The sequence below is a fragment of the Eulemur rufifrons genome, chromosome 30 (assembly GCF_041146395.1).
Source record: "Eulemur rufifrons isolate Redbay chromosome 30, OSU_ERuf_1, whole genome shotgun sequence".
In the NCBI taxonomy this organism is placed as follows: domain Eukaryota; kingdom Metazoa; phylum Chordata; class Mammalia; order Primates; family Lemuridae; genus Eulemur; species Eulemur rufifrons.
Genome location: NC_091012.1, coordinates 37,079,485 through 37,092,102, shown reverse-complemented (window position 1 = coordinate 37,092,102; position 12,618 = coordinate 37,079,485). Strand labels below are relative to the sequence as shown.

At 38.6% G+C, this 12,618-nt stretch overlaps 1 protein-coding gene across 1 annotated transcript in view; it reads right to left on the bottom strand.

The window, feature by feature from the left end:
- MAP7D3 (MAP7 domain containing 3) overlaps window positions 1-12,618 on the bottom strand; it is a 29,314-nt gene that overhangs the window by 1,349 nt on the left and 15,347 nt on the right. Inside the window, exons 8-16 of the mRNA XM_069463114.1 lie at window positions 9,820-10,499; window positions 9,121-9,248; window positions 8,695-8,900; window positions 7,349-7,484; window positions 5,594-5,741; window positions 4,505-4,609; window positions 3,439-3,492; window positions 2,030-2,132; window positions 760-943 (exon numbers count right to left, since the gene is read on the bottom strand). Coding sequence (XP_069319215.1) covers window positions 760-943; window positions 2,030-2,132; window positions 3,439-3,492; window positions 4,505-4,609; window positions 5,594-5,741; window positions 7,349-7,484; window positions 8,695-8,900; window positions 9,121-9,248; window positions 9,820-10,499 — 1,744 coding nt within the window. The remainder of the gene's footprint in view (window positions 1-759; window positions 944-2,029; window positions 2,133-3,438; window positions 3,493-4,504; window positions 4,610-5,593; window positions 5,742-7,348; window positions 7,485-8,694; window positions 8,901-9,120; window positions 9,249-9,819; window positions 10,500-12,618) is intronic.

Genomic DNA, 12,618 nt, shown 5'->3' with positions numbered 1-12,618 from the left:
ATATTCTAGAAAGGCCTAGGGTACCACTGAAGCACCAGGGGATGGGGGTAGCTAAGCACACAGGCCTCCAGGAACCCTGTCCCTTCCTTAAGTTGATCAAGGACACAGCCAGTAAGGTGTAGTTAGAGAACTGGTGCAGGTTTTCTACGTCCAGTGCTCTTTCTACACTATCACTGTGCCTCTTAGCAGACTCCTGTTTCCATGGGCCTTGTTTCCAGACTCCTGTTTCCAGGTTAATGTCTTTTCAGGCAATTACCCAAATAGTGTTCCTTTCCAAGTATCTCTTCCTGCTCTCCTGACCTAACTTCTGGCCCCGTTTCCCCATATGTAAAATGAGGATATTATTTCAAACTCAGAGTTACAATGACAATTAAAATAGGCAGTATAAAATGCCTGGTATACAACAGTCACTCAATAAATGTCCCCTTCCCTGATTTTATGACAACATTAACCAGTGTGAACAAAAGCAGTTCTGAGTCAGATGTGTCTGGGTTTGAATCTGCACTCTGCTCTTTAGTAGTGTGATGTTGGACAAATAAAGCCCCTAAGCCTCTCTGCACCTCAGTTTCCTTGTCTGCAAAATGGGGATGATGATCCTTACCTAGCAAAGCTGTCGTGAGGATGAGTTTGTTTCTGCTAAGTGTCTGACATAGTGTTTGGTACAAAATAAGAGCTTAATCAGTAATATCATTTAGCATTCTAAGAATGCTAATCATAATCCCACCAAGTTTATTTAGATAATTTCACTGAGTGACTCACCTTGAACCTTTCATCTGTGTCAAAGGGTCCTTCATGCTTCTTTGTTTGAAGAATTTCAAATCGCCATTAAAGTATGTTTTTGGCTCTTTATGAACCTGGCCAGTAGTGGCTTCTAGAAACACCAGCTTGTGTGACATTGTCCTGGCTTTGAATTTGGTAGGTGAATCTCTGCCATTTTGCATGGCTAGGAAAAAAAGAAAGAACACAATTAAAACTGGAGTTTCAACGACAAATTCAAGAAATAGTGAAGGCTGTGATCCTGACAGGATGGCAGGGGCCGGGAGGGTGGTGACGCCTTCCTAAAGGCAGGAAGAGTCAGGCAGCAGTACTCCAGGGAGGCAGGCCTGGCAGCCCCCAAGCTGCTTCCCCTTCCTGAGTCAGGGCCCAGGCCACTGCCCAACACACTCACTCATCCTGCCCTTAAAGCACCAAGGTGCTACCCTGAAGGAATTTGTCCTCTTTCCCTTGCTAGGAAAGAATGATAGGCCAGAGGCAGGGCTGCCCCAGCTTCTCATGCCTCCCCCCGATCACCCACTTAGCCAATTCCACCTCTGAGTTTGTGCCCACAGGCAGACCAAGGGGCTCCTATTGCTATGTTCTCATTGTATTTTGACCAAACCTCCTTTAACCCAATCACCTTATGTCAGTATCATCATCTGCTCATATGTCTGTCTTCTCACTGGCTATGGTTATGGCTATGGCTCCTTGGCTGCATCCCCAGCACCTAGTAGAGGACCTGACTTACCTGTTCAACATCTGCCTGCACGATAAATATGGACAGATAGTGTTTTCTGCAGTGCCAATTACTGCTACTATAAAGTGGTTCCTACTCATAAGGGAGTCAATGACACAGTTTTAATTTTTCTTACTGAGGTGGAAAGTGGAATTCCACCTGTGGTCAATCACAGATGCCTTCTGAGTTCCTGAACTATGAAATGCCAGCAATCCTCACATTCAACTGAGAAAGAGCTGCCACCTATAGTCTATTAGCATGACCTTTAAAGTAGTAGCAGCAGCAGTTGGTATTTATTGAGTGTTTATTACATGTCAGGCACCATGCTTAGCATTACCCAGATTTATCTCACTGAAATCTCACGTCCACCCCAGAAGGACTTTAGCGTCACCTTTTTCAGATGGGAAAACTGAGCACAGAGAGGTTAAGTGACCTGCCCAAAGCCACACAGCTCAGAACTAGAAAAGCCCCTGGATATGAACCTAGGGAGTTTAGCTCCTAAAGGCTGACTAACAAAAACATTAGGAGCAAGCGAACCTGATGGAAACATTTCATCAAGAGAGTCCTCATCACTTTCAGACTCATCCTCATCGTCAGCTTCATCCGCCTCATATGTGTCATTGCAAAATGTTTGTGCAGCCTACGATTAAAAAAGAAAATATAATTATAGCTAATATTCCCTCACCCTGGCTTAAAATTTCAAAGAAGTCAGATTTCAAAGCTGGATTGATGACCAACTTTCATCATTTCAATTAAAAGGTGAAAAATCTAACCTCTTTAACTGGCTCCAAGAATCGACAGGGGACAGGGACAGGTGGCCCTAGTTGCATCTTTCAGCTGAGGAAAGACACTCAAGAATGAAAAATTTCCCTGAGCAGGAGCCAAGGGACTAGAACGTTGGGTTGGCATTCATTTTCTGCCTGCTGGGAATCCTCACTAAGGCAGGGTGGGGCCGATCAGTGAATACCTAAAAAGTTTTCGGCTGCTGCTTGAGGTAAAACTTCCAGGCCCATGAGTTGAATGAACTTTGAGATGGTGACTCCCAGCACTTTTTAGAAATGACATTTCTATTCTAAATTCTTGTGCTATTTCCTGATATGAGTGACTACAACTGGACAATTATAAAAAGGCAAAAAGTCTTGTAGCATAGAATGTACAAAGTACTGAGTCTAGGGGAAAAAAAGGCCTTAAACACGTGTGCTCCAGCAAAAGACATGATGTTGGGATACACACATAATTATGAAACAGAACCCAAAAGCACTCACCATAAAGGGAAAAAATGATTAAATTTAAGCTCATTAAAATAAACTTCTAGTTCATCAAAAGACATTAAGAGAGTGTGAGGCAAACTATAGCATGCCAGGAGAAACCTGCAATATATATATCCAAAGGACTCCTAACCGGAGTAGGTAACAACTACAAATCAGTAAGAAAAAGACAGGAGACAAAATAGGAAAATGGGCAAACGACTTGAAAAGGTACTTCACCAAAGTGAATCTCCAAATGGCCAGTAAGCATATGAAAAGGTGCCCGACTTCATTAGTCATCGGAAAATACTGATAAATTCAACATTAAAACGAGGAGCTTCTATCCAGCAGAAGACAACATTAAGAAAAGACAAGCCATAAACTGGGAGAAGGTATCTGCAACACATAACCAAAAAAGCAGCAGTATCTAGAACATTTAAAGAATTACAAATAAGTAAGAAAAAGATAAATCAACCCAAAAGTTTTGTGATTATCAAAAGACCTAAAGAAGCACTTCACACAGAGAAAACATGAAAGCTAAGTAAGGATAAGAAAACATGCTCAACCTTTTTAATAATTAGGGAAATACAAATGTGATTCTTTATCTCTTTACTACCAGACTGGCAAAAATGAAAAAGTTGGCAAGAAAGTGAAGCAGCAGGAATTCTTATACACTGCTGGTAGGAGTACAGAGACTACCTTTGAGGCATTCACATCTGTCTTTCTCGTCCGCTTCATAATTTCCTCAATTCTCTATTTAAAGGAAAATAAAAATTCAAACATGAAAACAGATTAAAAACCAAACAGTGGTCCTGAAGTAGTTGATTATCTCCAGGTCACAGAGGTGGACAATGGCAAGACTGCTCCAAAACCATAAACTTAACCAACAAAAGGCCTGGAGTGGCAGTTGGGTTCCCTCTTCCGAACCCGGTTTCAGCTATAAAGTGACAGTTGTATTTGTTATCATAACACAAACATCCAAATGATAACATCTCACTCCTAATTTTGCATATGTGGAAATTCATTACTTACACTAAGCACATAATCCTGCAAACCAATTAGCACTTATGATTTTAGTCTTAATAGACCATTCCTGAAGCCTATGTTAATGAAAATAATATAGCTCGATGATGCCACACTGTTAAGAGATTTTTTTTTTTTTTTTTTACTAAAGAGAGAAGACAGACAGCAGAGAAGGAATGTGTTCTAGGGAGGGATAAGAACTCTCTCCTCTGTGTACATTTCTTTCCCTGGAGGTGAGGAGAGCTGCAGCTCCCTGGCTGCCTCAGGTGATTGATCAATCTACTAACAGAGGCCTTAAGGCCCCCAGATGAGCTCATGTGTGTCCCCACCTTACAAACAGCCTGCACCTTGGCCTCTTGGAGAGGCCTGCACTCCACTCCTTTCCATGCAGTTGCAGCAATTTCAATCCCAGTTTTGAAGGAACTCTAACTTCCACCAAACCCCACCATGATAGGAGTGATTATGTTCAAATAAGCTTTGTTTCTGGAGGTTTGATATCCTGAGGCATTGCTGTAACGACCACCAAGGATCCATGAGGTAGAGGTATGTATGGTCACTAAAAGGAAAGCCGCCTATCTAGGAGAGGTCACATCCTTAGATAAGGAAAAAGAACATACAGTGGGAAAACAAGCAAGGGCTAGCATGTACCTGGATTTGTGATTTCCAAAAACGTGTGCTGATAGCATATACCCAACATTGTTTTAAACAAAGAATCAAATCCCCCAAACCAGAGAGCAAGTACCTTTTTTCTTTCTAATCTTTCTTGTAAATTTTGTAACATAATTCTCTCGTATTCCTTCTTGCGTTTGTTGGCTTCCTCTTGAGCCTTTACTTTGGTGTCCCCTTTCTAGGAAATTTGTGTAAAAGTTATCATTAAATCTCAATATATCTGAGTTACATCAGAGAACACTAGTTTAAAAACTTCAACGGGTAAAATGTTATCTAGCATAACAAAAGGTAACTTTTTGATTGAGGGTTACATATGACATATACATATGACATTGATGGATTACCAGTTTTCAAAGCACTAGTTAGAACGCACAAAACTAGGCTAAATGTTATCTTGAGGATTCAGGACTTCATGTATCATTATGAACATCAGACCACCTGACTTTAAAGTATATAAGTGATTGTGGAGTTCCATAAACACTGCATCTATCCATTAACATTGCAACAGGAGCCAAAAGTCTTATATTTCTCACAAGTACTGGGAGGACTCTTAAAGGTACCTTCCTGAGGAATGCAAGTGAATACAATCATTTATGGACATGTAACCTAAAACTGGGAATATAAATTGGGCTATGGTAATAATTCAAACTGAGTATAGTCTGAGCTCAGTTTGGGATTTTATTTACCTGGTGATTTGAATTTAGATGGGTGAGACATTCTTCTTTGTTAATTTAATGATATTAAACTTTCAGAGGTATTCATAATGTTTTATCTTCTCATCATGTTTTAGCATCTCATGTAGGGCTGTGTGTGTGGGGTGCAGTTGAGTGCTATGTATGGTAGCACAGAATGCAAGATGACGAAAACTGACCTGAGATGTTTGATTTGTGCAAGCAATTTGGATTTCAAACTAAAGAACTGCTAATCTACAATTTGCTGCTTTCTGCTTCTTTCACTTGGAAAACATTCTGGGATTTTCTGAGGGTGGCTGAGAATGACCTGCAGTGGTATTGGGGAATAGGGAGACTGTAATATAAAAATGCAGCCAGAAAATGCTGTATCTGCCCATCACCTTTCTCAGAGACACAAATTTTTGCTTTGGGTTCCAACAGAACTTTATGATCTGGTTCTCATCCCCTGATAAAGTGTCATGCCAGCAAACCTGTAGTAGTCCTTCTTGGCCTTCTTGATCCTGACATCCTTTCTTCTCTTTAGTATCCTTTTGTTGTTGCTCATCTTCGAGTTTTGAGAACTCTTCTGCTTGGCCTTCAACCGCTTTCTCCGCTACATCTTTCATTTCCCTAATGACACTGAGAGTATTTACATAACTCTTAGTACTTATCTTGCTTGCTACCATATCCACCTTGCAATATTGAGTTTTCATAGTGAAACTGCTTATGTACAGTAACACAATTTATATTTGTACCAGATTCACTACACTTTCTGTGTTGTTACCACACAGGATTTACACAATTCCACCCTTCTTAAATTGAGGAAACGAACGCTTAGGAGTAGAAAAAGATTTCTGCCAAGTAGTGGACTAGTTTGCATTTAAAAAACATACACATGCACACATACAAGATAATCATCCCTTAACTGTTTTAGGCCTCATTTACATGTGCTCACACTCAATCTCATGTGGGGGTGATGGGGTAATTTAAAGGATGGTCTGGGCTGGGCGCAGTGGCTCACGCCTGTAATCCTAGCACTCTGGGAGGCCGAGGTGGGCGGATCGTTTGAGCTCAGGAGTTCGAGACCAGCCTGAGCAAGAGCGAGACCCCCGTCTCTACTAAAAATAGAAAGAAATTATATGGACAACTAAAAAAAAAAAAATATATATATATATATATATATATATATGTAAAGTTAGCTGGGCATGGTGGCGCATGCCTGTAGTCCCAGCTACTCAGGAGGCTGAGGCAGGAGGATCGCTTGAACCCAGGAGTTTGAGGTTGCTGTGAGCTAGGCTGACGCCACGGCACTCTAGCCCGGGCAACAGAGTGAGACTCTGTCTCAAAAAAAAAAAAAAAAAAGGATGGTCTGGTGGTTCCCTAGTATTTAGTGCTTTCAAATGCTAAATTACCTCTGTTTACATGAAGTAATGAATAATATTCTTTAAGTTATAGGTGTTTTGCTATTCGTAATATCCCCTTCTCCTTTCTCCCAAACCCATATAAAGTATATGGAAAGTACGTGATTGTATTTCAAAGAACACTTAAAAGCAAAGTCAATACTGTTGCTATTCCTTGCAGCCAGTGTACAGAGGTTTACATTATAGGGCCCAACATAAAACAGGCCACAAGATGGAGGAGCAAGAAACCTTTTTTTATTATTTTATTTTGTTGTATTTTATTTTTTCAAGAAACCTTTTGCTCGAGTTTGAATGTTCACAACTGTACGTCAGATTTGCTCCCCACAGGAAATCCTTCCGGCAAAGATTCACTGGCCTGACTCAGGTGTCACAAAGATCACTGGAAAGCATTCAAAGTAAAACATGAATAAGTATAATTTCCAGTTTTACAAATCCTCAAGTTTTAAGTTTTTTATAAAGAAAGGGACTAAGAACAAATGTTCTTATGTGATCACTCTGGTGCTACAGCTAAGAGATTGGACTCTGGACATGATTTTTATGCATTCTCCTAGCAAACCTTAATGGTACGTGATGTATGGAGTCTAAAATGGACTGCACTACTCATCTACATACCAGGGTCCTCTCTACTCAGCCATTTACAAGGGCTTGAAATGCTTCCTATACTTTCTTTACTTGTTTAGATGGCACTGAGGAATTTCTGATCCTCACTGAAGAAAAAAGTCAGTTACTCTTTGACAATTTTATAACTTGAGGGTAAAATTCTGACTTGAAAAATTTGGGCCCCAGCCAAGATTTATGGTATAGGAAGGATGACTTTGTACTGACCTTGGCTCCATTTCTTGCCGGAGTCTTTCTTCTTCCTCTTTTTCTCTTTGTTCCCGAATGAGGCGGCGTCTTTCTGCCAAAATTTTTGTTGCCTCCTCAGCATTCATAGTACCTGGTGTGCTTTTATTACCAGACTCTAGTTTAAATAAATATGTATAACAATTAGTTTACGGAACTTATTGTCTCTCAGTCCAACAAGGAAGTGTAATGCAATCCAAAACATTAAAAAACCAAATAATACGTGTGTAGGCCAAAACTTGTAAATCATAAGCAAACTATAGGTGATTATGTAACAGATTTTGTTCTAATTTCCCTCCTAACAATAGAAGTAGCATTTTGTTTCTTTTTAACAACTACTTGTTCCAAAATGAAACAAGGTACTTTTCTTTGTTTTTAGCTGTTTTGAGATAACTGCATCAATTGACCCCATGGGAAAAGAATAAGATATACTGAATATAGAGGAAGACAAGATTACACTTGGTCCGAATGAAGGGTACAAGTATCTTAGATACTCAACTAAACAAAAAAACATCTGGCATACATTTTGAGATTTGTGTATCATTTTTACTATATAATTTCTGCTTACCTAAGCTTTGATAATAGTATATACATTTGGTTGATCATAAAGTGGCTAAATAGATAACAAAAAAACCCAAGACTATGAGTAAAATAAGATGACTCTGTGGATGCATATTATAATATTTTAGTCTATGTAACTAATTTTTTTAAATAAATCACATATGAAAATGAGGCTTTTAAGACATACCAGGAATAAATAGTAATAAAACAGTGGTTTCTGTAGCAAAGAATTCACATTGGAATTCCTTAAAAAAGCAACATCCATGGGTACTAAAAATGTGACACATAATAAAAAAGAAAAGAATGCATGTGGCAGGCAAAATAACAACATGGCACTTTCAGAAATACTACACAAACCAAGGCATACCACTTTATGGTATGGTCCATGGAAATGGACCTAAACCTCCTGAGGAAAATCTGCTCGTCCACGAATGGTTAGATGTGCTCTCTACAAGAACTATTTAATATCAGAGCTGTAAGGGACTGCAGGAAAGACCTAGACTAACTCTCTCATCCAACCTGTACTTTTAACAGTGGTTTCAAAAATGGATTTTCCAAAACAAAGGGGTAGGGAAGAAGCTCTCACAAGGACAAGCAAACAGAGGAGATACAGTCCAATATACCAATGAGTGGTTAAATGATGTATCGAAAAGAAAGGTCACTCCCTAAAGTTCTCTCAATTGGGGAATAAAATGAAATTGACCATTCTCAAACTACCTTAAGATTTTCTGTGTTGCTAAAATAAACTTCTTAGTGAAAGAACTTACCTTCATAGATCATATGTCTTTGGCTCGAAGGTTCACATTTGTTAGTGGTTGTAGAAACTGCTTCTCTATTTTTTTTGATGGTACCCAATGTATTTTGCACAACTGGGGTACGCTGAACAGGTATTTTATTAGAAAGAGTAGGCTGTGATGATTGTTTTGAAACAACGGATGAAGGTGACGGGGGTCGGTTCTTTTGGATTTGCCTGCTGAGAAAAAGTAATACATGTGTGTTAATTTATTTTTAATGTACAATTTCATGAAATATAATGTCTTGACATTATGAGATAATGATATTATAATCTGGGATTTTTTCTAAAAAGTAAATCCATATTAAAGGTTTTTTTTGTATTGTTTCACTCATGAAACACTGACATGGAATTAGTCCTGTATAACGCCCATCAGGAACAGTGCAAATAAGCTACTTACTTAGTACTAATAGGAGAAGGTGGACGACACCCGCTTGCAGGAGACAATGACCATTTATAACATGGTATGTACGAAGATGGGCACTTCTTGGTAATAGAGTTTGAGGTCTGTTTGTCCATTTCTGATTTCTGAACAGATCAATGCAGTAAGATAAGAAATTACTAGCAACTCTTTTATGGCAGCTGGCCTTTCAAGAGAAAAACTGAATAAAATACAATTATAGTTCCTTAAAACCCAATTTTCTTTTAGTGCATGAGAATTCGGTACAGAGGTATTTTCTTCCAGACTAATAATTCACATTACACAATTCAAGTAGATCACAGAAACAACTAATGTAAAAGAATCTTTTACTTCAAAACCTAACTCCATTTCTAAATCCTAATTAAGGGTTTAGAACATTTTTTAAAAAAATATTTCTTCAGAGTTTAAAACATAAACTTATTATTTCTCCCTTCTACTAAAACTAATATTCTAGCTTTGAGGGGAAAGTGGTACAATGAACATCAGAGAAATCTTAAATTCTTAGTTTAAGTGAGTTATCTTATGAATATTATGGCAGAATGTTATAAATAAGAAATTGGTTATATTGTGAAATCTGACCTATCATGATCTATACAACAAAATATACATATTTTAATATTTTACATTAGAAAATTTGTCAATAAAAGGCACTTGACAAACCTGCAGAGTGTCTCTCACCTTCGCCTTGGGAGACGCTTCCATGCTAATCTCAGGGGATGCCTTGGGGGGCGCTGCCTCGCTTGCCTCAGGAGGCGCTTCCACCATCACCTCAGGGTTCACTTCTACCATCACCTTGGGGTTCACTTCCATCATCACCGCAGGGGATGCTTCTGCGCTCTCCTCTGGGGGCACTTTCAGGCTCACCTCGGGGGATGTGTCTACACTCACCTCAGGGGATGTGTCCACGCTCACCTCAGGGGATGTGTCCACGCTCACCTCAGGGGATGTGTCCACGCTCACCTCAAGGGAGTCATCTGTACTCACCACTGGGGACACATTCACGCTCACAAACGGGGATGAGTCCTCGCTCATCTCAGGGGAGGAGTGCATGCTCGCCTTGGGGGTCACTTCCACGCTCGCCTTGGGGGTCACTTCCACGCTCGCCTCAGGGTACACTTCCATGCTCCCTTCAAGGGGCGCTTCCACATTCACCTCAGGGGAAGCTTCCACGCTCAGCTTGGGGGCTGCTTTCACACTTGCCTCGGGAGCTGCTTCCACTTTGGCCTTAGGGGATGTTTCCATGCTTTCCTTGGTGGGTGCTTCCATGCCTGCCCTGGGGAATGCTTCCACATTCACCTTGGGGGGTACTTTCACACCTGCCTTGAGGGGTGTCTCTACTTTCTCCTGGGGAGTGATTTCTAATTTTATTTGAGGAGGCATTTTCACGGTTGACTTGGGAACCGTGATAGTAGTCTTCAATTCATCACTACTATAGCTCTGAGAGGGCACATTTGTATGCTGGACTATGTGATTGTTGATGGCTGTAAGTGAACAAGGACAGAGTGAAATTCCATTAAGTTAGAAATTTGATAAGACAAAGACACACCATATACACAGTATAACAACAGGAACAGAGAAAACAGACTGTTTGTTAGGAAAGCACAGGGATTAAACACAACACAGGCAATGTTTAGTAAAATGCATCACAGACAGAACCATCAAACAGTTAGTACTTCAGAAGCAACACCAACAAGAGAGTTGCTGTGAAAGCAATTGTCTATTACAGATAAAAATAAGATACTTCTCCAAGGTTGATGTTTGCAATTTCTATTTTAACCATACTATATTTCAGAATGATTTTCACAGAAAATTACAAGATCTTCAACCCTTTTTAAAAGCAATCTAAACATCTTCACCAGGGCTAAAGATCTTACCCTTACAGGCCATTATGTAAGATATTCTATACTTGATTGTTTTAGAACAGAATGTAAGAAAGAGTATTTTCTCACCTATACTAGAAACTATAAAAAGACATTAACCAGAGTGGATTAGATCTCCAAGGTCCCTTTCCAGCTTTACCAATCTAAATATATTTTACCCATGAAATGGACAAAAATGATAATACTTGGTGTCAGCTAAGATGGAGGAAAACGATAACATCTATGTTTGGAACCAGGCAACCTCATACACTGCTGGTAGGAGTGTAGATTTGTATATTTTCCCTGGGAAGCATAAAAAGTACACACTCTTTGTTCTAGCAATTCCATTTCTAGGTTTATCCTTAGGAAAAAATCAGATAAATACATAAAAATGTATGTACAAAGTTGCTAATTACTGTATTGTTTATAATATTGAAACAATTGAAAATATAATCCGAATTTTCCACAAGAAATTTGGACTATGTGAAGGCAGTCATTAAGAGTAGTAATATGCAGTTTTAGGACACAGAAAATGGTTTTTATTGAATTTAAATAAAAGCAGGTTATCTCATTTTGTGAAAAAAATATATAAATGCAAAGAAAAATATTAAGTTACCAGTGAGTGTTAAGATAATATGGGATTACATTTAAAAAATTGTTCTACATTATTTATTTATTGCTTACATAATAAGGTAAACCTTTTTAAAAAAGGTATCTGGTAGTGGCTTTCTTAAGAATTGGTAAATTTATCTGCCACCTCATCTTTAAATATGGATGGCAAATTTTCACATGATTTCATCAAACAATTAAAATAGAACACATTACCAAAGATTGATTAAATATGAATAAAAGTTTTGACTAAATTAAATGTTATCTTTTAGTCCCTCATTTTTGGTGGAGAAAACATTTTATCTATATATCTGCATGTACCTAAATAGTCACATTATTTAAGACCAATAGTTTGTGCTACAGAAAATACAGGAAGTATAATAAGTAGATTTGTATTAGCTATAGAAATTTAAGACAAAATACTGAGGTTTTTGGATGGTGGTAATAGAAATATCTTACCATAGGTTAGGGGGAAGGAGAATGGCAGAAAATAACCTGACACACATATAACTGGGCATTAAAAAAGTCAGGAATTAGAACCAAAAGAAGTATGGTTGCATTACAAGAAAATATGTGATAACATTTGATTCATTTTACCAAGCAGATGAATTTTGACAGAAAAAAAAGCAAAGGGGGTGGGATATATTCTAGGAAGGAAAAAGTGGAAGGGAAAAACAGAGAAAAAAATGATGAGAACAATACATTCTAGCTTTCCATCATGCAGCGGGGATCTTGCTACCCACAGACCTAACACTACGTGTAAACCATAAATGAGAATGTCCACATAACCCTGAAAATTTGTTTTATTTTACTAACAACCTTTATGTTCCTAATTAGAAGCTGAAGGGTGGCTCAATGTTATTCCTCCACATTTTAGGAAAAAAGGAGGGTGGAATAGGAAACTTTCTTCCTTAATATTAGTAAAGTTTTTCTATACTTTAAAAATCTATAGAGCTTTAAAACTTAATAACCACCACCAAAGTCAGTTGTCCTAAAAATGACCTATTAC